Source organism: Mauremys reevesii, linkage group 7 (assembly GCF_016161935.1).
Source record: "Mauremys reevesii isolate NIE-2019 linkage group 7, ASM1616193v1, whole genome shotgun sequence".
Classification (NCBI taxonomy): Eukaryota; Metazoa; Chordata; order Testudines; family Geoemydidae; genus Mauremys; species Mauremys reevesii.
Window position 1 is genome coordinate 31,446,300 of NC_052629.1, and position 26,005 is coordinate 31,472,304.

Consider the following 26,005-nt stretch of genomic DNA (forward strand, 5'->3'; position numbering starts at 1 on the left):
AGTGTACAGGTATTTAATTTTCTGAGATCATTAACATGATATTCTGTGTATTTTCAGTGTTACAACATTAATCTACAGTTCTATAGAACTGTGTACTAGCTTCTAAAAAGGTCTAGTGGTGATTTTATGATGTAGACAACTGTCTACTGTCAGGGGTTGCCAATCCTCCAGGATTGTCCTGGAGTCTCCAGGAATTAAAGATTAATCTTTAATTAAATTAGATTCTGTCCTGTGATGAAACCTCCAGGAATACATCCAACCAAAACTGGCAACCCTACTACTGTCCTTGTACTGCTACTGTGTCTGCCATGTTTATTCTGTGGCAGATCATTTCAGTCTAGAGCTTTCAACCTGGCACCTGGCATTAGTACTAAATTCATTAAAAGATTATAAACACATATACACATACACATTTATATAATGAATTTAGCCTACCAAGAATCTCATTCAAAAGTTATTATGATTGTGCATTAACTGCTTTTTCATAGTTTTATTAAATTGCATTGAAATTAAGGGACTTCAGAAACTAACACCTCCTGAAATTAATTAATTACAGTTTTAAATTTGGAGAAGATTTTAAAAATAAATTATGTTGAAAATCTCCAAACTACTGAAGTTTTTATAAGAAAGCAAGGAACGTATAAACATAGATTAATTTGTAGAGCTGCTGCGGTGGAAACTTGTTGATGACAACCACACCAATAAAGAAATCCATTAAAAGGGGCATAATTCTGCTTTTCAATTCTGTAGTAGAAGTTAAATAACGGGGAAGGCGGAAATAGAATAAGCTATAAGCACAGCAGCAAAGAAGACAGAATCAGGTGGGTATTCCAACAATGAAAGCAAGATAGCCACAGTTTACATTCTCTTTAAACTATATTGTATCCTATCAGACTTGTTTTGTATAAGTGGGTAGCATGTGGGCAGAGCTACAACACATTTCAATGTTAAAGCACAGTAAAAATACATACATGCATTCCCTTGTTTCTTGATACACAGGTAGTTTTGTGCACAATAGACACAACATAGATACATAATAATTTGTTCATGATGAACGTTGAGAAGAAACCAGTGGCATGTCATTGTTTTTATATTTATTATTTATTTGTTGGGCACCAACAGTGCACCTAACATTGTGTGGAACATGGACAAGACAAGACATGGTCTGTGCACCAAAGATCCTACAATCCAAGCAGCAGTATAGTAAAGAGGGACTAAGGTCACAATCCTGCAATTGCATTTGATCAAGCAAACTCCTGGCCTGCACAGACACCTATCATGCTCTGTTCAACAAGAAATTATGGGCCTGAAGCAGGAATTAATGGATGAAATTCTGTGACCGGGTCAGCCAAAATAACCATAGTCTTCCAGCTTGTTTCTCTTAAATATAAGAAAATACTACAATATTCTGTAACAGTGGTCAGTGTTTAGTTTATAATAGTGTGCTGGAATGTCTGAGACCATGCTGTTAGATTTTAAAAGTATTTTTAATTTAAGGCAGACTAAAATTTAAGGGTGGCAGAATCTGTCCATTTTCCACTTTTTATTTTAATGGGATTACTAGCAGAGCAAGGTAATACTCATCATGTGTAAGGGTGGCACTATCTAGTCCAAAGTGACCAACAGTTGATCATTTAGAAGAAAGTGAAGGACAGAGAGATATAAAGAGACTGTTCAGTGCAGTGAAATGAAATGAATAAGTAAAATTCCATTTTCATCTACTTTTAAAGCTACTTGTACAGTACTATGCTGAGCCTCATTTAATAATACTGAATGCCAGCCAGATTAGAATTGATCTTGTGTTCAGACCAGTGCACTACTGATTGCCGGATAATGAAAATAAAATGGGTTATATTTCAAATTAAATAAAATGTAGTGTTATTTTACGACAAAGATTATTCAGAAATTAAACACTGGATATCATCTATCTTTCTATCCAAAGTACTTTCAAGAGGCCTATCACCTTGGTATCTAAGCAGTGAGAGAAGTACAAGTATCTTAAAATGGAACAAAACAGTCAGTCTTTTCATACGAACATCAGATTGTATTCTCTGCCATTAATACAAACAAAAATGTATTGTGCTAGGTCCATAACTGTAAAAATTAAAAGTACAGTCTCACAAATTAGTTAATGCAAGTGCATCTAGCAGGCAGAAAATATTTCAAATAGACATCTTGGATGAAATCCTGCCTCCATCAAAGTCACATTCAACTTTAAACAAAATATTAAAATATTAAAGAAGGATTGATTACCATTCTTGCTACCTCAACATTTTTCTCTGCGGACACCATTATAGAGGCCAAAAGATCATCCCCACCCCCCATCCTATCCACATGACAAGAGAGACATCTGTCTGTGGATCTCCCCCACCCCTGCAGGGAGGGGTTTAGCTGCCTTCACAGCATCATGCTTTTGAACCTGTGGAGAAGGTGGCAAACCCTGCCCCCAGGGTGTAAAGGGCAAATCTCCAAAAGTACATTCTCATAAAGAGTTTCTTCCTCTGAGCCTTCACACAAGAGTTTTTTTCATGGGAAGAGGCATCTATTGCAATGTCATTCGGAGAATAGGAGTCTCCATGGTGATCTTGGAAGTATTCAGCACAAAAGCAACAGCAGAAACTGTCCCATGACTCTCGTAGCTGCCAAATCATGATCCAGAAGCATGCGCATGAGACTGGATTAGGGCAATGTCTCAGGAAAGTAATGTGTAGCAAGCAGTCTAAGTCCAAAATTTGACCTATTCAAACATTATTATAATCACAAGAGGGAAAATCCTCTGGCTCCTGAGTAGCCATAGTTTAAAAGTGTATTATTCTGTTGCTAGAAAAGGTGACAATTACATCAAAACCATAGCCACTGCTTAGATATGATCTTACATTTTTTCTGTTCTTTCACTTGGAAGGAGATAGCCAGCCAGCAGAAAGAGGAAATGCCAGACAACAAATCCTTTCCTAGCACTGTGCTACCAACATGCTGGTATATAAACAAGCAGAGCCACACAATGGACTTCTCCAGCAGGTGGCTGCCTCTGGGGTGGAAAAATAATGCAGCCTGCGACTGTTTGATATTTCTGGAGTAATCTCTGCAGGGCTTTGTGGTGAGACAGGGCACATCCTTCCCTTTCTCAGCCTGGAGTAAACACTGCTGTGAAAACCTTCCAAACAGATCAAGGTGGATCAGTGAGGCCCAAGGTTTGGCTAAGGGAAAAGGACTGAACTTGTAAGAACGTAAAATCTTTTTTCAAGCTTCTTACAGGGTGCCATAAGCACTGAAGACTACAATACAATATAACGGAAGAGCCATCAATAGGGCTTATGGCATCCTGGAAGAAGCTTGAGAAAAGACCTTCAGTTGGCTCAGCGCTGGTCCACAGCCCAACTTTCCAAAGTATTTCGATTTTTCTTTCATGAGTTAACACTATGTGAATGATGAGGCAGGTCCTGCACTGAATGTAATCCCATTACTTCAGTGGTCTTACAACAGGGGTGACTTTTACACCCCTTGACTTCAATGTGGACAGCATTTCTCCCATTGTGTTTTAGTCAGGAACTAGTAATACATCTATTTTTTCTCCTGTTCAACCAGCATGAAATATTCATTTATGCAGATTGTAAATTTGGTCCCTTATGTCTTTGTATTTTATACAAGGGGGTAATTATTTGCAGAATACTGATGTTAGTTTTAATGACTGGAGAATCTCTCCCAAAATCCTGTTAACTCTGCTACTTAACAAAAATCCTCTAACATTTAAGACACATTTATGCAAAATGGCAAAGAAAAAATAAAATAAATACAAATATAATAAAAGTTATGACAACTCTGCAGGGATCTTAATGCCACGTAGAAAATGCACAAGGTCAATGTATAGTGTTCAGAGGAAGGATTTTATCACATATAGTATATGCTTTTAATTATCATTGTATTGGCAATCTGGAAGAGTTCAAACGTTTTCCCATGAACAAACACATTATAGACCATGGATTGTACTTGTTGGTAATTAAGTGGCATCTAGCTATAATGCCACTGCTGGGTTGTTTTGGGGTCTGGAAAAGGGCACACCCTCAAACTGACAGATGGGACTAATGCTATTTTGGGGGTCTGTTCAACACCATGAGAGGCACACTGGCAAGGCTTGTGCTGCATGGACCAGGGGACCTTAACAGGAATAACCTGCCACAGGAAGGGGTGATGCACAGGTTGAAGGCTGTCTTACCTCAGACAGCCGCACCAGGCTCCCTGAGAAGGAGACAGCAATAAGTCTCACCACTCCAGGAGCTGTATGACCCAGCCTCAGAGCAGTATTCCCCATAAGGAGGGGCTGGAGGTGGACCCCATGAAGACTAAGCCCAAAGGGCTGACACAGGAAGACTGCCTGAGTTCCAGGTCACTCTTGCTTCTTTTCTATTTCCCATGGACTCCTCTCTCCCATAAGGGAACAAAGAAGAGAGAGGACTTTTCTTTTTTGTTTGCTCCAAGAACTCCTTGCACATCAGCTGGGGGGAGAGAAAGTCAATGCAAGGATCCGGAGTAGGGTCTGAAGGTGACTCATGACTAATGGACTTTACTGACAAATTCTGGTGGTTACCAGCCTCCTGTTAGTCTACTATAAACTATCTCAGGATTGTTCTTTCACATGCAGTTAACTTTAAAACAATAACAATCGAAACACTAAAAACAATTGTGAGGTTCATTTTTTTCCATATTTCCTCACAGAAACTAGTTTGGTCTTGAATAAGTGGGTTTGTCAGCAATCTTGTGTTCTAAATTGCTCGAGTGTGTGGGAACATTTCCTCTACACTATGTATTTCATTCTGAATTTCATGTTTACAAAATCTCAAGCTAAACAGAGACAAAAGACACAGAGCTTTGGTTTCCACTGAGAAAACCATATATCATCCACATCCACCCAAAACTGGGTTCAGGTTCATAGACTTTAGCAAACCATTAACAAACCTGGACTGCATTTCAAGTTTCACACTTCTTCTTAGAGTATGCGCAACATGCCTCAGGTGGCACATGATCAGGATTTGGTCCGCTGGTTGGATCATTAGCTTCCCCAGGCCAGGTACTGACAAGGAGCACGTTGGGAACGCTAACCCATGTCCTGACATTAATAGTTACCTAATTGCCATTACACTCTCTGTTTGCAGATTCCTCTGTACTGCCACATATGAGATAAGGATGCATCTACTCTTACCCCAGCAATGTAACTGTCACTCATTTCACTTTTGCCAATGTCTGTTAAAAATACATGTAGAACTTTCTCTCCAAAAATCATCATACAATTTCCAATAATAAATTAACTATAGATTTTCTTAAGCAAATCATGCTTTTAATATTTGATTATGCCACACATAGAAAACATAGAAAGAGAAGTAGATTAAACATTGAAACAAACAATATTGTTCTCCAAAAGGTCTTGAAAGTAGCATATTTACTTGCAGCAGAGGGTATATTATTTCTCAGAAAGCCAGATGCCAGTCCCACTGAATCAACAGGCATTTTGCCTGACTGAAAGCTACCTCCTTATCTAACCATGCATATGTGGTCTATCCCTCTTCCCAAGGCCTAGATTAGCTAACGCCAAATTCTCTTGAAAGATTTTGAGAATACAAAAAGAGGAAACCTGGCACATTTCTTTAACATGCCTCCTTTCCTGATACATTTCTTTATATAGGATGTGGTCACTTACTCTGAATTAATATGCAGTATATTCACACAGGGCCTTTGAACATCAGACTGTCTTCTACTACTGGGTTTGTATATCTACTGTTTTCTGTTTTAAAAAACGTTTCTGTCCCTATCTTTTGTATGTCTGAATTTTTAACACAAAAACCTACAATAGAATCTAAGTAGGAATACTTAGGCTAGACCTGGTAGAGGTAATAGCATTCCATCAGATCAGTTAATCTTATTTTGGGTGAAATGCAGTATGGCCCCAATCCAACAACACACTTAAGCACATGCTTAACTTTTACAGTATTGCCAATCCCAGGCATTCAAAATCATGAGTTAGATCCCCTGCCCCTCCAAGAAAATCACGAGATTGCCTTAAAATAATGAATTTTTTAAAATAATAAATGTTGGATTTGTTTTATTTGCCTTCTGGTTTTTGAGCCTTTACAGTTCACATTTTCAAGCTTTTCTCTTCTCTGCAATCATGAGGAATAGAAACTACTTTTTAAAAAACTAAAACTGAGATCCTCATGCAATCTCTAATATTCTCTGGTGTCTACATTTCTAATGCTAAAAATAAAAAATTAAGAATCATAAATATGTCAATGAAAACTTTAGTTATAACAGTAACAAAACCTGAACAGAGGTAAATTTTGCAAAATTTCAGGTTTTGCTGCCAATATGCTGCACAATTCTGTTCATCACAGAATGAAATTACAGAAGGTGTTTAGGTTACATTTTCAGTATACATTTCCTGTCATATGCAGATATATTTCTATAATTGATATGGGAGCTATATTACAGTATATCCAAGCAAGCAAGCAACAGAAAAGCTACCTACGTAGACAACAAGGTTGGTCCACATAGTCAGTGGTGTGTATCACCATGCAAGTTTGACTAGGGCCTGATTCTTCTTTCATTTATTCTTACTGGTGGAACTCCATTGAATACAATGCAATCTGCCCAAGCCTTTAGTGAGAGGAAATGCCCTGACTGCTTACAGTCAGTGCCACCCCTGTGGTGTAGCAAAGAAAGATCTCTGCAGCCTAGGTCTTTATGCAATCAGGGGGTAAATAGGAACCTTCCAATTGAAAGTTACAGACATCTTTGTGATTTTCCCTATGATGTTAGATGATCCACTATCAAGTCAGCTCAAGGTTTGTTATCTGTCCTGTAAGAAGCACAAGGAATTTTTGGATCTCAGTGATTGCACCACCAGAAAGGGTAACCTTTCAGAACTGGTTGTTTTTAAAAGGACTTTCTTTGTTTATTGAGGATGAGGTAAAACAGACCCTCAGCTGGTTTGAATTTGGCATTTGCTGCAGAACTTGTTAAAAGGTCAGCACTGAGTATGTATACTCAGAATCATCAGAGATTTGCAGAGATCTCTGATCTCAAAATTATTTTGCTCTAAACACAATTGCAACAAAGTAGTGATGATAAGCTTGTCATTAGAACCCCCCTGAATTTGTGGGTACCATAGTAATAGCTCATGCAGCAACATATATGTGATGACTATTGTCCATCTGCCAGACCAGATATTATGGGCCTGATCCATTGAAGTGAAGCACGTCCTATATGCCAGAGTGTATGCAATAAGCACAAAAGGGACTGCCAGTTTTTCCAAAAGCAAAATAAAATAGATGACAATTATAGCAGTACACATTTCTGCAGAGAGAAATGTAGTCAGTATCAAACCACAGACAGCTTATTGGAATGTTGCTGTAAATTAGTATTGAAAACATATTTTGTTAGTGTGGATATGTAAATATAATCAGTAGGGAAGAGTTAATCCCTTACAAACGTATTAAATTATTTTTTAAAACAATTAACTTGGCTGTAATTCCTGAACTTTTGTGTTTGCTTTTCCCAAATAGACTAGCAAACAAGTTTACTGTAGGAATGTTCACAGCAACAGAAAATTTTAACCAGCAAGTTCAGAATATTTGTTGAAAGCTGTTTTTAGCTCAGAAACATGTATAGTTGCACTAGATGCCCAATATTAAGTTATTCTAATCCAATCAGGGAACAGAAATGATACCATGTGATAGATACATCCAATCAGAACTAGTTAACACATCTTAAATTTCAGCTACTATATACTTGCACCAAACTGCTTGATCCATTGAAGAGTGGTTATTCAAACAAGGTGTTCACCAAGCAATTTCAAACAACAAATATATTAAAGGAAATAAGCTGTTTGAGAATAAATCCCAAACAGAAGTAGATGTAAGCTATATAATATATTATTCACTAAGAATTATTTGCTCAGATCTAACAGTAAAAATTCAAAGGGAGAAATATCAGTTCACACCCTCACTATTAACAAATGTACAATACACCAAAATAATCTGACTCACTTAAAATAATGCAAAGTTTATTGATTCTCGGGTCTTGAAGAAAGGGAGTGTAAGTCAAAAAGATTCTCTTACAGTAAGTGAGGCAAAGACAAAAAGCAGAAAACACTGAGACAAACAAGTTCATGTCTCCAAGGAGTAGATTGGCCTCATTCCACCTTTTTGGTTTTGGATGGCTGCTACTCTTTGTCCTGCTTTAGCCAATTCATGCAGCAGAAAGTGAGTAGGGGGAAAACAAGTAACCAATATATGTATCATCCATATTTTAAGTTAAGGAAGGTGCACAGCAAATGCTAAAAGGAAAGCTAATGATCGGAGTTAGCAGTTAAGCCTTAAGAGGTTTTGCAGAACATAGATTACTGCAATTCTTCATGTTGCCAGGTTACAGTAGCCACCTACCAGTAGTGATAGTGGAGCAGAACACAAAATGAGTACAGTGAGATTCAGATTTAGAAATCACTGCTTATAAAGCTCAGTCAGTTTTAAGGATCATTTTCTAGAAAACCAAACACACTGCACATTATTTTTGCACTGGCATTTATAGTTCTGCTTAAAAGAATCAGCTGGCCTTCATTTATAAATATCACAATGAAAACAAACTAGAGCCAGCAGCACAATCAAGCTCATCTCTGCCCATTCTGCAACATGTCTGCCAATGTGCCCTTTGCACAGCAAGGTGAAGATTTTCCAAAGTACTGAAAACAATGCCAAAATCATGCCAGGGATAGCTGATCAACATTTCACAATTCCTCAGTCTACCCCTACAAACCTCATTGAAAACAAGGAAACAAATTATGAATCACTTGCTGTCTAATCAGAATCTGAATCACAAGCAAAAACAAAACAGTATGGACCTAGAAGCAGTTCGGGCACTCTGATGTGGGACACAGCAGGCTATAGCTTGTTCTGTTGAGCCAGAAAACCAACAATGATGGCAGTGGTAACGAGTAAGTCAAATATTGCAATGATTGAAGCATGGGTGTGCACCTGAAAATCCACAAACCCTATTTTTTTTTATACAAATTCATGGAAAGAAAGCAGATACAGAACTTAGCATAAGCAAGACCTGGAAAATGTCATTTGTCTCTCTTCTTTTACAGGACTGTGATAAAATAAATATTTATGGTATTTACATTTGTGGAGAAACAAGTTGTTTTGACATGCAATTTGAAATGGAAGGTATATTTTAAAGATCCTCAGGGTAGAAAAAATTTCACTGAGAATCGTGGTACTGTTCTGTGGCAATATGTCTGTAAGTAACAGACATGATTTTCTTACTGAAAAATCTACATTTCAGTGTTTCCGTGAGGGTCACAATGTGCCTAGAGTATAGCTCCAAAAGAAGTGCCTTGTTGATTGATCGTTGAATTAAATGAGTAACTTAAAAAAATGGAACTTGGGGCTTCATCATCAATGGTAAAATATTGCCTCTGTAATGGATAGCTTTGCCCACCACAGCACAAAACTTTCTCTTGTCAGTATAAAAATTGGAGACAGGCTAGTGCAATGGTTCTCAACCAGGGGTCCGACTCCACGTACCCCTGGGAGCACACAAGGTCTTCCAGGGGATACATCAGCTCATCTAGATATTTGCCTAGTTTTACAACAGGCTACATAAAAAGCACTAGTGAAGCCCCTACAAACTAAAATTTCATACAGACAATGATTTGTTTGTACTGCTCTATTTACTATACACTGAAATGTAAGTACAAGATTTATATTCCAATTGATTTATTTTATAATTATATGGTAAATATGAGAAAGTGAGCCATTTTTCAGTAGTAGTGTGGCTGTGACACTTTTGTATTTCTATGTCTGATATTATAAGCAAGTAGTTTTTAAGTGAGGTGAAACTTGGGGGTACACAAGACAAATCAGATTCCTGAAAGGGCTACATAGTCTGGAAAGGTGGAGAACCACTGGACTAGTGGATCCATGCAGTGATGAATCCATTGGGCTCACCCTACCATGAATCCTTTCTGAATGGTTGCATGCAGGCAGCCCTGACTGAGCTGCACTCCATAGCATACAGAGTGGTGCACCCTGTTCAAACTCCATAATTCTTGCCTCCATCTGAACAGCACAACTATATAAGTTCCACTGCAGGCAGGAAACTCCATGCCCATAAGAAGAGGACAGCATTTGATTCATAACAGCATCAGTGCTTTATTACAATGTGCATGGCGGATTAGCCACTGGGCCCATGGGGCCCGTGCCCAGCATCCCCAGCAGAAGTTTAGGCATGGGGGAAGCCCCCGCAGCACCCCCTGACCCTGTCCCCGGCAGAAGCTGTGGGACAGGGGAAACCCCCTTAGCGCCCCCCTCCCTCCTCTGACCCCATCTCCGGCAGAAGTAGCATGAATTATTTGTATTAACAAAGAGCCAAAAAGATGACAGCCATCAAACTTAAACAACTCCAGTGATTAGGGAACATATTTGTAAAGCTCTGCCACTTTCAGAATTCTCTGACCATCTTATGATAGTCAAGTATATGGAGACTTGACCTACAAAGAAGAAAATATGTCTGTAGATTCTATTCCAATCAGACTGCTATCTGAGATCTTCATCTTTAAAAACAGGCTCTCATTCTCTCTACTATGAATGAAAGGTTTGAAAAAAAATTACCTCACCCACCCCATTTCTCTAATATCCTGGACTAACATGGCTACAACTACACTACATAAGACCACAAATGTCTAAATCAGAGGTCCCCAAACTATGGGGCATGGTCCCCGAGGGGGGCACAGAGGAACGTTCGGGATGGGGGGCATGGCTGTGGCCTGAACCAGCCTCCATGGAGGTCAAGGAGAGAGCGTTGGCCCCAGCCTCAGTTTCCAGCCCACGTCGGGGGCCTGGCTGCCACCCCACACTCCACTTCCAGCCCTGCACCCAGCCCCATGCCCGGGACCACAGCTGCTAACCCCATGCCTGGGGCTGTGCTCCCAGCCCCAGATCCCGGTCCCACCCCTGTCCCCTGCTGTGGCCCCAGCCTCGGCCCTCTTACCTCTGTCTGTGTCCCTTCCCTCCCAAAGCCGAGGCCCCACTCCTGGCCCCAGTTCCAGGGGGGATTGCAGACAGGTGTAAGGGAGGAGCGAGGTTAAAATTTTGGGGAACACTGGTCTAAATGGTTTCTGTAATCCAACGTTAAACTGTAATATACTCTTCCCACTAGCTAACTTCAGCCATACCTAAAGAGACAAGGTAGGTGAGGTAATATCTACTATTGGACCAACTTCTGTTGGTAAGAGAGACAACCTTTCGAGCCAGCCAGAGTTCTTCTTCAGGTCTGGGAAAGATAATCCCAGCATCACAGCAAATGCAAGGAGGAACAGGTTGTTTAACATAAATAGTTAGCACATATTGTAAGTGACCCTTCAAGGTAGAGTGGCCTGTTAACACCTCTGCAGTCATAGGACAAAAAGAGGGGGTTAGTGGGTTATAGATGGTAGTAATAAGCCATAAACCCAGTGTCTCAGTCCTTGATTTTTGGTGTCTAGCAGAGTAATAAATTTAAGCACCCAGGCTCGTGTTTTGACTCTGCCTTGAATGGTCCCTTATAATATACACTAATAACTTCTGCTAAACAATCTGTTCCACCTTGCATTTTGCTGTAATGCTGGGAGTATCTTTCTTTCCTTCTTTCCCATTTCTCATTGTCTCCGTTGGATCTCAAAATTCTCAGATCCTTGCCATAAGATCCTTTTGCATTTTGATCAGTCGAAGGCTTGGGTTTCCCATGAGTTTATGTCAATATTGTACTTCTTCATGTTGGCTTTGAGGGTGTCTTTGAAGCGCTTTTTTTCCCCACCGTTCATTCATTGGCCATGGCTTAGTTGTGAGAATGTGACCTGCTTTGGGAATCAATATTCAGGCATTCGAAGAACATGACCAGCCCAACGGAGTTGGTGGTAGATGATCATAGCTTAAATGCTGGAGGTTTTGGCTTGGGACAGAACACTGATATTGGTGCATCGGTCATCCCATTTGATTTGGAAGATCTTGGGGAGGCACCATTGATGGTATCATTCAATAACCTTAAGGTGTATACTGTACAAGAGATACAAGAGATACTGTACAAGATTTCACCACCATACAAGAGAACAGGGATAACAACAGCCTGGTACATGAGAAATTTGATTTGATTCTTATTGTCACAATCTTCAAGGGCACATTTTCTCAAGCATACAAAAACTGCACTGGTGCATTGAAACACAATAAAAGATATTACCCCACTCTCCTTGCCGCTGTAATATCCTGGGACCAGCACAGCTACAACAACACTGCATTCAGCTATACATGGCAGTACATTGAAGGATCTTATGGAAGAGGCATCTCTGGAGCATCACTCTGAGAAGCAGTCTCTGTAGCAAGTCTACACCTGTTACAGGAGCCTGATCTGCTAGTAGCAGCCCTGCAACCTACTGTGTACAAGACAGTTTCTTTGGCCTTATACTGCACAAAGCTGGGATTTCCATTCTAAGGATCTCACACCTTATAACCTTTACAGACAGCAAAGAAAAAAGTAAGAGTAGGAGATACAGCTGCTCTATAGCACTGTTATGTTCCTTTTCTTTAGATCTGTAGGTAGATGCACACTTTGTAATTCAAACTGAATTATATATAAAAAACAGCACTCCTGAAGGGTGCTCATCAGAACTTTGTTTTTATTTCTACTAGGTTTGGCATAGCCCACAACAATGGTTTCCCATGCAGCCTAATCCAAATGTTGTTATGCAGTACATCTCCACAATATGAATATAGAAAATATTTCCATGGGGACTCTAATACAGTCCACATTGCACTTATCTGGTGCCATCACTTTTTGCCTTCTTCTTTACCTTCTCTTTTCTTTCTATCATATTCCAGGGTTGGAAAGATTCTCCCTTCTTTTGTTTTAAAGGCACCGATGTAGTGGGCTGACATCATCCTTGGTATTCTTTAATTCCATGAACTGAATCTTCAGTAGAGAGTGAAAGCCTTCAAAGAAATTACACCAGGAATAAAATTGACCCACTAATTTTACCATGAGCATTTATCTATGGGCATGTCTATATAACGTGTCAGTGTGCAGTAACTGGGGGCTCATAGTGTGTTTTGCATCAATGCACACTAGGGAACTTTTATTGTACAGCAGCAGAGTCCATATGGACAATGAATGCACGGCTCACTGGAACACTGAAGATTTACACCCGAGTTTACTGGGCACTAACTCATTGTATAAACAAACCCTAAGGTCCAGCCCAATAAGAAGCATCTTTACAGTAAGACACTTAAAGAGCTCAATCTGTTTAGTTTATCAAAAAGAAGATCAAGAAATGACTATACTTTCGGGGGTGGGGAGATACTTAATGTTAAAAGAATGTTTAAATTACCAGAGGAAGACATAACAAAAACTAATGGCTGGAAACTAAAGTCAGATAAATTTAAATTAAAAATAAGGCAGAAATTTTAACTCTGAGGCTATTTAACCATTGAAACAAACTACCCAAGGAAGTAGTGGATTCTCCATGTCTTAAAGTCTTCAAATCAAAACTGGATGCTTTTCCTGAAAGATATGTTTTAGTGAAACATAAATTACAGAGGTAACTGAGTTTAATTCTATGCACTGTGTTAACAGGAGATAAGATTAGATAATCTAATGAGTCCCTTCTGACCTTGCAATCTATGACTCTTACCTCCCAGAAGTAATCTTGAAACTCAGTTATGTACATAGCCATTCTCCCAACCTTGGTTGCCTAGGCAACCAGGGCTGTGTTAAACTCTCCACTTTTCTTTCTCAAGCAAAGTTCATTGTGCCTCAGTTTTCTAATCTGGTAAATGGGGATTATGCTATTTACCCCACATGGGTATGATAAAATTAAATGCATTAATGTTTGCAACGTTTTTTGAGATCTTCAAATTAGATATGCAAAGTAAAATGCAAAACATAGCCATGAAATATGTCTTTCTAAATGTTTGACTTTGATTAGTTCTGTTTTACTATTCTTGATATATTTATGTTTAATTTTGAAAATTTAAAAGTCTATGTACAACATTAAATGTAGTAATACTTATATTATTGTAAGATCTTTAGAGAAAGGATAATCTCTTTCTACATGTTTGTATAGCACTTAGCACAAAAGGGAACTAATTTCAATTGGGGGCTTTAGGTACTATTGTAATGCTAATAAATAAATAAATAATAATAATGATGATAGGTCCCAATCCTGCTCCCACTGAAATAAGATCCTTTCTTCATTGTAGTGGAACTGTATCTAGATGCTTTAAACAGCCAGCTTTCCCTTTTTCCTCTAAAAATGATCAAATCAGGCAACCAAATAAATTTCTAAACTGAACTTTATTGAATATTGTTTATTTTGAACATTCAGTAATGCACCCTATTTAGCAGACATGTGAGACAGGTAAGGGTGTTCTTTAAAAAATGCAGTGTGGCAAAAGCTTTGCATGGTAGAATATTTTGTTTAGAAATGACAGTTGTAGGCATTCTCTCATACTCAGTAATATTTTCCATGTGTGCCTTTTTGTTTTTCAGTGATACAAACATGTGCAATAAAGGCCAAGGATAGAAATTAATCTAACAGCTTTTGTAGCAATGCTTTTGATGGTTTCACTCAATTTCATTTTCCAGTGGATACCGGCTTTTTTACTTCTCCTGTTGCTTGTAATATGTAAAGCACAATTCCCAGAGGTTTGTGAGGTTGTAAGGATCCAGAAAAAGATGACTGTTTCTCCCCACACATGCACATTCCACCCCACACCCACTCACTCACCCACCCACCAGCAAAACATAATGCTGTACTATTTTTGGCAACAAGGAAGGGCCTCCCTATGAAAACAGAAAGCAGTGTATTTTCTCAGTTACATCAACTTGCAATCTAATGCTGTGTTGTGCTCAGTGTTTTTGTGGTGATGCAAGTCTTTTTTTTTTCCCCCTCCCTACAGCTGGTTGGATTTTCCCCATCTTACAGCACCTCGCAGGTCCCTTCTCTGAGCAGTACGTTGCCTGAGTGAGTAGAAACACAGAGATCAGCTGCAGGTTTCTATCTTCAATAACAGATACAGAGGGAAAGGGAAAAGGGTTGGAAAAGGAGAGACAAATATTGACTTGGCCTTATAGAAAGAAATCCAGCGACTGAATAAAGAAGCCCTGTTCATGTTTTGGGATATTCTTTCAACTGGCTGGAACCAGAGTGGATCAAAAGAATGGGAAATGCCAGCAGACCCTTTAGAAGAATTGCTTATTTCCTATGCCTTTTATGTATGCTTTTGCTGACTGAAGGGAAGAAATCAGTGAAGCCAAAATGTCCTGCCTCGTGTACTTGTACCAAAGATAATGCTTTATGTGAAAATGCCAGATCTATTCCAACCAGCGTTCCGCCTGATGTTATCTCACTGTAAGGGCTGTAAGCATTTGGTTATTTAATTTATTATTTAAAATGAACTATTATGTTTGGTGTTTTCAAGCACAGACTGAACGATGCTTGCAGTAGGGAATAAACCTTCCGCATTCACAATCATCAGATAAAATGTTAAAATGTGTGTTACATCTCCTTCTTCTATACATGTACCTTTTTCTGTATTATGTGAAAACTGTAACAGATTTGTTTTTATTTTTAATTAATAGTAGCTATGTAAAGAAATTATATTGTGATTCACAGCTCAGTGTTGTAATGATGAATATTTGAGATCACATTAACACAATTTTTTCCCCCTTCTTTCCAGATCCTTTGTGAGATCTGCTTTTACTAAAATCCCAGAAGGGAGTTTTTTGCTCACACCATCTCTGCAGCTTCTGTGAGAAATATTTATATCATATGATTATTTGTTATGAAACATATCTATCCATAAACAATATAGTAAGGGTCTGAATACTTATTTTATAAGAAATAGCAAGGGTGGATCCATTACACATCAAAATACACAGACAGTTAGACTTTGAAGTAAAGGTAATTTTGAAAGATGGCATATGTTTAATGGGGTGGGGTGTTAAACTGTATGTACTTATTTGGTGGTTTGGGGTTTTATTAATTATTAATTATTATTATTTGCTGTCAGTGCTAGTGAGACTAGATTAAATTCTGAAGATTGCTTTCTGTGATGACAGATATGCTATCGTGTTATGTATTGTACTCTAATGGATGTTACTGAAGGGCTCTGAGTATTACCACAACTGTGCCTGTTTCTTTTCTGCAATCTTATTGCCTGATCCCCATTGATGAGATGTTCAGGATGTCTCAGGATCAGGCCCTTAATTTCAAAGGGATGAATCCTGAAGTCCTTACTCAGGCAAAACTACCATTAATTTCAGTAGAACTGTAGACACTTCAAAAGAGTTTTGCCAGGGTAGGGACTGGATTTGGCCCATCATTTGTTATTTTGCATTCTCTAAAGTAGTGAGATTGATGAAAACTGTAAATTCTTAAGCAGTCGTTATAAAATCACACACTATGACAGTGTGTGCACTGAACAGAACACTGGAATATTGTTAGAGGTTTAGATTCATGTGGGTGTAAAATTTTACAGATTCTCCAGAGAAATAGCTTTCTAGAAAACTGGAAGAGTGATTATATAATCACTAGCTGTACAACGATATAGAAAACGTAAACCTGAACTGTTTGTACTGGGTTTGCTATCAGTTTGCGATGTATCCAAATTTGTTTCAGAAACCTGACAAGAGACTTTTTTCAGTCTGTTCAAAAATGAAATAGGACACCTGTGTATGACTGATTTCACATGTGCAGTAGATTTGCTACAGAATGAAATTTGGATGTATTGGAGCACTAAGGCTGTTACATTAAACTGTTGGTGCTCGGGTAGCTGAAGCCATGACTCAAGCTGTGCTTTTCTACCTCAAGTGGAGCTGGTAAGGAGGTGCAGGCACACTGTACAATTTTGGACATAGAGTAAATAGGTAAATGTGGTTACTATGGAAACCTGAATACTGTTCCATTGTGCATTATTCCCTATAAGATTTTCCAAAGTGGTCACAGATCGCAAAAGGGACAAAGCCCACATGACTTCTGAGCTGGGCCTTCCAACAGAGAGAAAATGAAGTAGCTGTATTTGTATTATGTTGCTTGTATGTCAGTAAAGTGAAAAGGACATCATAATCCTCCCTCTTGGCTGTGCCAGGCCACCTACACTTAGTAATCCTACGTCTAGTATGGGCCATAGATTCTAGATTCATAGATTCTAGGACTGGAAGGGACCTCCAGAGGTCATTGAGTCCAGTCCCCTGCGCTCATGGCAGGACCAAATACTGCCTAGACCATCCCTGATAGACATTTATCTAACCTACTCTTAAATATCTCCAGAGATGGATAGAATAGGTTAAGTGGGATAGATTGAGAGCTCCTTGGAACAGAGGCGTCTTTTTGCACTGTGGCGTCCTGCACCTAGAACAAAGGGGTCCAGGTGTATGACTAGGTCCTACGGTAATTAATAAATAAATAAATACCTCAGGCTGTATTTGCATGATATACCATTCACTTCACTAACACAGGTTGTTGCTAACAAAATGCTGAAACATAATCTCCAAACTTGCAAAAGCAGTTTTTGTTCCATTGTTTTGACAAGCAGTACACTAAAACAATACAAATTATCCCCATACTGCTCACTTCAGAAACCAATTTGTGATTGGGAACAAAAAAATCTCAACCCATTCCACACTTGGGAGAAGAGGGATGAAAGAAAACTTAACTTTATATACACGCTGCTGCTCTGGTTGGGTTCGAGCAGCTTCTAAAACATAGAACATAGGCAATGCCACTAGACTAGAGGGCTCATAAACTATTTAATGGGATACTATCCTATTCCTAGAAGCAGCAAAGAATCCTGTGGCACCTTATAGACTAACAGATGTTTTGCAGCATGAGCTTTCGTGGGTGAATACCCACTTCTTGCTTGCATCCGAAGAAGTGGGTATTCACCCACGAAAGCTCATGCTGCAAAACATCTGTTAGTCTATAAGGTGCCACAGGATTCTTTGCTGCTTCTACAGAACCAGACTAACACGGCTACCCCTCTGATACTATCCTATTCCTATGTACTACAAAGAGGGTAGATTGTGATCAAATAAAAAGTACCCTGAGACAATTATGTTAATAATAAATAACTAAATATGAATTGCAGGCAAGCTATGATGCAGATCTACCATGTGGGTCTGATGGCAAGATTTGATCTCAAGCTTTTGAAACATACATGTGAGGAAATCTTTCCTATTAAAACCATTCCTATAAATCTATGTCAAACTCTTTAACTGGAGAAGGCATAACCTATAGTAGCAGAGCTAGAAAATAATTAAACTTGAAATTATTTTTAATGCAGAATTTCAAAGAAGAAATTAACTCATTGTCTAGAAAACAAAGCAGTTTTGCTGCTCCCTAGGATCAGTGGTTCTCTTACCATTGTGGGCTGCATATGCAGCTCTCTATGTGTTATGTGGGCCATATCCACACAGTATATATATTATCGGTATGGCCCTGAGGGTATCACATGAGCCACAGCTGTGTGTTGACTATGCTGCTAGCAACCTGTGGGCCACAGGTTGAGAACCATTGCACTATACCAGGGTAGGCAACCTATGGCATGCATGCCGAAGGCGGCATGCGAGCTGATTTTCAGTGGCACTCACACTGCCTGGGTTCTGGCCACCAGTCCGGGGGGCTCTGCATTTTAATTTAATTTTAAATGAAGCTTCTTAAACATTTTTAAAACCTTATTTACTTTACATACAACAGTAGTTTAGTTATATATTATAGACTTATAGAAAGAGATCTTCAAAAACATTAAAATGTATTACTGGCACACGAAACCTTAAATTAGAGTGAATAAATGAAGACTCGGCACACCTCTTCCGAAAGGTTGCCGACCCCTGCACTATACTATGCCATATATGGGCAGTGCACTTTAGCCATATTATCTTGCAACCCTTACAGAGACAAAACCTTCAATGTGGTCATGAGAGTTTGGTCTGCATGGGGACTTCTGGATCATGCTCTAAAAAGTATAAACATCTAACTGTTTATTTTGTATTTCCTTATGCAGGTTATTTACATCAAACTCTTTTGATGTTATTAGTGATGATGCTTTCATGGGCCTTCCTCATCTAGAATATTTGTGAGTGGACAAAATGTTTCTAGAATTATGGAGTAGGTGGGATTTCCAAGTTACAGGCATTGCTTTAACCAAAATGAATTTGTGACCCTTTACAGGTTCATAGAGAACAACAGCATTAAGTCAATTTCAAGAAATTCTTTTCGAGGACTGAAATCTTTAATTCACCTGTAAGTAAAGTGTTTTCATGTATTACTTAGCAGTGTGTATTTAATTTAGTAACTGAACCACTGTGTGGTTTAATTTAGCATTTGATATTATATAATCATTGACGTTTGTTGCTTAAACAATGTCAATATTCATATTATGTAGACCAGAAATGGCAAAAAAAACAAAACAAAACAAAAAAACAACCCTCCTCAGCCAGGCCATGTCTACCTCGCCCTGTGCAGGAAGAATGATGCAAAAACTGTTCATTTGGCTGCTTCCCCTTCTCTCCCACACACTAATCAGAGGAGCAAGAACAGGATTATGATCTTGCTGTTCAAGAATAGTTTTAGAAAGACTAAGAAAAGCTCCAATATCAAGTTAAATCAAGAAACAAAAATACAGAAGTAGAAACTGAAAGCATGTGAGCCCAGGACAGTATACTAACACCTGTAACATTTAACTGAAAATTTATGTACAGTATTTGCAGGGTCTGATTTATCAAAGCTAAGTGACTGTCATGTTTAATCAAAAGGTGTGTGGCATTTTCAGCCAGTTTTTACAAACTATATGTATCCATATCAAATTAATTGTTTATAAAAAATTGAATGAACTTCCTTTCAAAATATAGCAGCTACCTTTTCTATATAGAAAAATATACCAAAAATATTGTAAGAAAATGAGGCTTTGTTTTGGAGATTTTGCTGCCTAGAAAGTCTAAATAACATTAATTGTCTAAAATGTGTGGGGTGTGCCTAACATATGTCTGAATACCCTACTCTGATCATTGGCATTCACAGGCATATATCTTGGTGTCATATGCGGGGGAGTGTATTCTGACCTTTTGTCCTCAACATAATAGCCTCTAAGAAGAGTACAGAGTCATTTGGCTTTTTGTTTCATATATGGTCAGATGCAGGGGAGGGCACAATTTCACCTATATATGGTGAATGCACAAATGTAATTAATTAAATTTCACCCAATTCTGCATCATATAACAAATGCATCATAGGCTACTACAGACCAGGTCCTTAGCTGGTGTAAACAGAGTTCACTGTGACTATTGTGTAAAGTTATTCATATGCATAAACATTTTTAGGACTGGGACAATAGAGAGAGAGAAGCATAAGATGTGTGGTATATACATAAAAATATGTCTACAGGTATAATTATGGCATAGTTAAAAAAAGACAGAGGATGGGATAAGGTTGTTGATAACCTGAAGGGCCTGTAAACTGAAAACATTTAGGAACATGAATAGCTTTACATGCACAAATTATTTTATTTATTATATTATTTATTTTATTAATTTATTTATGTGGCTGCTGCTATCAGTGTGCAAGGTGTTTTTCCAACACAGAGGAAGATACAGTCCCTATTCTGCAAAGCATACAATTTAAAAATATCATGTCGTAACTGTTGTGCTGGCTTGTAGGGACCCCTCAGTAGTTTTCTAAGGGAAAGCTATGTAGGAGATGAGACAGTATTCTGAGCAGCAGCTGTTGTCTGCACGTGGTTGCACACATAATCTTGAGAAATGGGTATCATGCAGTTTCTTCACATGCAGAGCTAATCTTCAATACATGAGTAGTTGTATTAATCTAGATGGAATATATGGGCTAAAGGTGTTAACATAACCCAGTCATTATCAAACATTAAACAAGTTAAACAAGTGTTTATCAGTGTTAAACAAGATTCAGGGTTTGGTATATAGAGACCTCAGCCTGCTTAAAGCCATGGCAAGCGCATCATTAAAAATCTTTTAAACCTTGTATTAAAGATAAAGAAAAGAAGGAAAACCAGGGAAAGCATTTGAAATTTAAATATTAAATAAGGTTTCCATTTTGACATTTTTTGTTCCCTTTACTGGAGAGAGTTTTTAGAAGGAAACCCCCACCTTGTCTGATAGTCTCTTAATTGAGATGGGTTAGAGCTGTTGTTGTTGCTATTGTTAAAATCCAATCCTATTTCATCCCAGGGTGTTTGCGATTCAGCTGGAGCTGGCAGAAGTGGCAATGTCATCAGGGTACTTTTTTTTTTGTCCCAGTCTGATCAGGGCATCTCTCGGGATTAGGTTGAAGGTCTGGGGACTCAGGAGATGGTAGGGGTGCCAGCCATGATGGTGAAGGCCACTCCAGAAGCCAATTTTTCTCCAAGAAGTCTCGTTCTTTAAGGACCACAAAGGGAATTGTGGATTGATTAGCCCATCTTCCCCTATGATAGTTAATTCATGTAGAACAGCCTCTGCAGAACTAAAACTACTAGAAACAACTAAAGGGGTTTCACCTGAGAGAAAGGCTTCATATTTCCCTGGGCTTCTGCAGCAATAAAATAAGTTTTATTATTAACTTTGCTCTTTTGAGGGGTCTTTTCAGAAAACATTTTAACTTACAATCATTTACTGACCTCAAGAAAAACAAACAGGATGCAACCATGGTCAAAATAAAATTATAAATCATGGTTCATGAGAGGAAAAGGAAAAAAAATAAAAGTTGAAACACAATTAAAACAAGGCACTTGGATAAAGTGTCTGAAACAAAATCAAAATAAAATTCTGAAACATTAATGAGACTGAAACATATGCAGTTTCTCATGCTTTGTGCTCCTAATCTTTTTAATGACCTTTTACTTCCCAAACCCAATTATGAAAACATTCAGTTGCTTGCCAAGCAATCCAATAGCCACATTTGTATAACCCTTAGAGATTTGAGTCACAGCACCAATAAATGTCATATTGATCTCAACGACCAAACGAGTTAAAAGGTGTTATAAACTCTTTCACTGCCCAACACTGAAACTGTGTTACAAAAGTTTGGGGAGTGGGAAGGGGTTTCTACGGAGATCATGGTTTATTTAGTTTCTCTGGCAAACACCTGAAGGCACTCATTCTAAAGCAGGAAATGTATTGATTAAAACACAAGAAAGAACAAGAAACATTTATATTAAAATGAAATTGAGTAATTATGCAAAACACAATCAAAAGCTATTGAAGTTTTTCTTCTTTTGGAGGTAAAATATCAGTCTCTTATACCAGCAACCTTTCTGTGATGAAAAGGAAAGGGTTAATTTTACTCTCAGTCCTGATGTGTGAAGGGTATTTACTTCTGTGGAGAAGAGGCAGGATAGAAAGGGTGGGGGGGAATATAGCTTTTGTTGATGTCCTTGGAACCAGTGTTCTGTTACAAATGGATGCTGTAGACTCGTGTGTCATCCACAGCAACTGTTGCTGTGGTCTCAGGCTCACATTCTGGTCAAGGACGTCATCTGGGTTGGCGCTTTTTTCCTTAGACAGGGCAGGGCTGGATAAACTATCATCTCACTGTGCTGATGCGTGCACGATAGTTGATTTCAGGATCCAATGAATGGGTGAGAGAGAGCCTAAACAAGAGCAATGCCTGATGATCTTCCTCTCAGAAAGAAAATCCTTTTGTCAGGTCTGCTCCTTCTGTCTTGGGGTGGGGGAAGATGAGATAAGATACATTGAGTCAAGTCAAGATGAGATTTTTCAAAGTATTTTAAAGACACTCTCCCCCTCCCCAAAAAGGGGGTGGAATGTGGGTGACAGTTTATCCCCCCATTATTTTGTCCACCAACTGAGGCTAATATTTGAGACACCAATTTTGGTTCATTAATTTCGAGACCTGCATTTTCTTGTTTGGACTCATTCAGTCTTTCTGTCTGATTTTCTTGCACCTGTTTGTAACGCTCTTTATTGAAAATAACTTGACCTACTTTTCATGGTTAATTCCCAAATAGGCAAAAAGTTATAGGCCCAATTGTCGCAACAGAGTTTTGCAGGCAAAATAACTACAGGATCAGGCCCATAAACTACTGAATGTGACCACTTTAATCCTTGTTTGTACAATCCTTGTCCTTTCCTAGAATGTGTCTATATACACATACTAAGCATAACAAGTAGATTCTCTGCGGCACACTCCACTTGAGGAAGAGCAGAATACTATTGTCATGCAAAATACATCAAAGAGATTCATGATAATTATGCATACTGATGAGGTCCATGAAGTGATGGCAAAATATGACCTTTGTTCTGTATATTCCGCCCATTTCCTTTTCACAAGTGAATTTCTCCAATACAGTAAAATTACCCAAACATCTGTATTTTTTATTTATGCAAATAACTAATAATTGGAATATGTCCTCACTGTAGCATAGTCGCATCTAGTATACCTATTCAAGACAATTCATTTTGCAGAGTGGAATATTTTTTAAAAGCACAGGAGTTGTATAATTGCATTTCTGACTCATTTAATGCCATAACCCTAAATTGCAGAATATTTTAGTGTAGAAAATTATTTCCATGAACAAGATGTAATTTTGATGGCATTTTTGAAGTTTTTAAAAAAAGCAAAATGTCATTCTGAGATTTAAAATATGGGCCTTCAAACATAATTACACACGACTGAACATTTACTTCCTCATTAGCATCCATCCTTGCCAACTAAGTGTTTTCTGCACAGGTACTACTAAGAGCACCATCTAGAGGTTACATAATAAAATCTTATGGCATGTTTTCTAATAATGGAAGATATAAAGTGCCAACCTTTCATCCAAGAATCGGCACAATGTAGAAATCTAGATTTTTTTCTGTTAATCTGATTCCCATTAAAATGATGAACTTTTGGTAGCTCTATATCCATTATGGTGCTCTGCTTGGTATAATCCAGTGATCAAAGATTACATAAGGCTGTGATCCTGCATATTCATATATGTGCTTAACTTTACACGTGTGAGTAGTTCCATTGACTAATATCAAATTTTTTACATGCATAAAGTTAAGCAAATGCATAAATGTCTGGCAAATCTGAGTTTATAAATTAGTTGCAATAAACCATATATGGGCTAAATGTAAATGGTTCCAGAGAGGGCATATTACTCACACACAAAAACACTAACCTTTAAGCTTTAACCTTAAACATGTAGTTATGTGCTTTGCTCCATCAGAGCTATTGTATCTAAATGCCTCCTTGTCAGATGTGTACAGTTTACAAGTAAAAATAGTTTTTATTTCTAATGCCCAGTGCCACAAATTCCAACTGGAATCTGAAAATCATGCTAGCTTCTTTCCTTTTCATGCATCCTCACCAGTGACAAAGGTTTTGCTGACCAAATTAGGCACTGACTCACAAAGACACCACCACATTCTCTTCTAGTTATGCCCTCAGTGACACTTGTGAAAACCTTGCATCATCCATGGGCTTACACGGGTGTACCTGATGGAAACAATGAATTAACTATTTTAAAGGTATGTTAACATCTTCTATCCAATTTTACCAGTTGAAACTGTTGGGTACTCTCTTAGTTTAAGATAGTTTTCTTGACAATCAAAGCCATAGTATTGTTATTATTTGCTGGTAAGATAATTTTTTATCCCGTACTAACCCAAACAAGAAAACTTTTAGGCTTAACTCTATATTGACGTCCAATTTCTGTTTTATAAACTTATTGACTCCCAAAAATGTTAGTTACTGGATATTTTCAGAAATCATGAGCCAATGAGAGCTATCTACAGTATCATGGATTCAGTGTTTAAGATAGATTGTAGTTTCTAGAAAGTGGACATGGAGGCAGGATATTGCAATATTATAACAACATACTGGCTGTCCAGAAGGGAAGACATTTGTGTGTCAAGTCATGGCTAATCATTTTAAAATAATGGTGTTGGCAAAATACCAGAGATGATCACATTCTCTACCACCCTGAGTGAAGTACTGTAAATGCTACAAGAATGTTGAAAAGCAAGAGAGAAATAGAAAGTGTGAATATCTTAGCAGAAGAAAAAGTCACAAGGTAAATGAGATATTCTTTAAAGTAATCTTGTATAACTAAGGATTGAAGTACATTATTGTTTTTATCATAAAAAACAATATTGCATTTTGTAGAAACGTATTATCTGATGAGTTGACATATCTTCTTTTACAGGAGCCTTGCAAACAATAATCTCCAGACACTTCCAAAAGACATATTCAAAGGGCTGGATTCTTTAACAAATGTGTAAGAAATTAGCAATTTCTTATTTTCAGACACTATGGTTAGAAAAAACAGGCCATTGCCTATTGGTGATGACTGCAAGATATTGTAAAGTACTTGATTTGGAATTTTGGGTATATTAATTTTCACCTCTCTTTTAACTACTTTAATGATGTAAAATATACAAGATAGACCTAGTAACAGGACACTCCTATGACCCAGTGGACATTCAGACAGTGGGGGGATGCTATCACATTGGTGGGCGAAGGCGGTAGATGCAAGGGTGGATTTGATTTATGTTTATTCCTGTCAATAATTGTATATTGTATAATATTTCCCAGATAAGATTATATAAAATAAGAATTCTGTATTGTCATAATCCCAATAATATGATACTTATGGCCATTGAAATTAGAAAAAGACACATCCTTCGTAATGCAAAGACGACATGATATGAAAGCAGGGAGAAGAATACTTGATGAAAATGAGAACATTTCAGGTTTCCAATATAATCTAACAGGAGGCTATGTTTAAACGCAATGATCATTTAAAATCTCAGTACAAGTACACTACTTTACACCTGGCTAACTCAAATTGCAACCAAAACAAAATGTAAACTAGTTTTAAATTTTAAATTTGTAAACCAAAGTATCTTAAATATTTGTAAAAGTACAAGATTTATTTTTGAAATATATCTTTGGACCAGATCTTGCTGTCATTCC

General features: G+C 38.0%; 1 protein-coding gene across 6 annotated transcripts in view; it reads left to right on the forward strand.

The window, feature by feature from the left end:
- LGI1 (leucine rich glioma inactivated 1) overlaps window positions 1-26,005 on the forward strand; it is a 40,788-nt gene that overhangs the window by 11,525 nt on the left and 3,258 nt on the right. For 2 of the 6 annotated variants that reach the window (XM_039483068.1, XM_039483072.1), the window contains exons 1-5: window positions 14,950-15,427; window positions 15,756-15,827; window positions 19,080-19,151; window positions 19,247-19,318; window positions 25,236-25,307. In XM_039483068.1, coding sequence (XP_039339002.1) covers window positions 15,237-15,427; window positions 15,756-15,827; window positions 19,080-19,151; window positions 19,247-19,318; window positions 25,236-25,307 — 479 coding nt within the window. In that variant the 5' untranslated portion in view covers window positions 14,950-15,236. Of the gene's footprint in view, window positions 1-14,912; window positions 15,437-15,755; window positions 15,828-19,079; window positions 19,152-19,246; window positions 19,319-25,235; window positions 25,308-26,005 lie in introns of those variants that run through there. The other 4 variants (XM_039483069.1, XM_039483071.1, XM_039483073.1 and 1 more) reach the window with 4 other exon arrangements.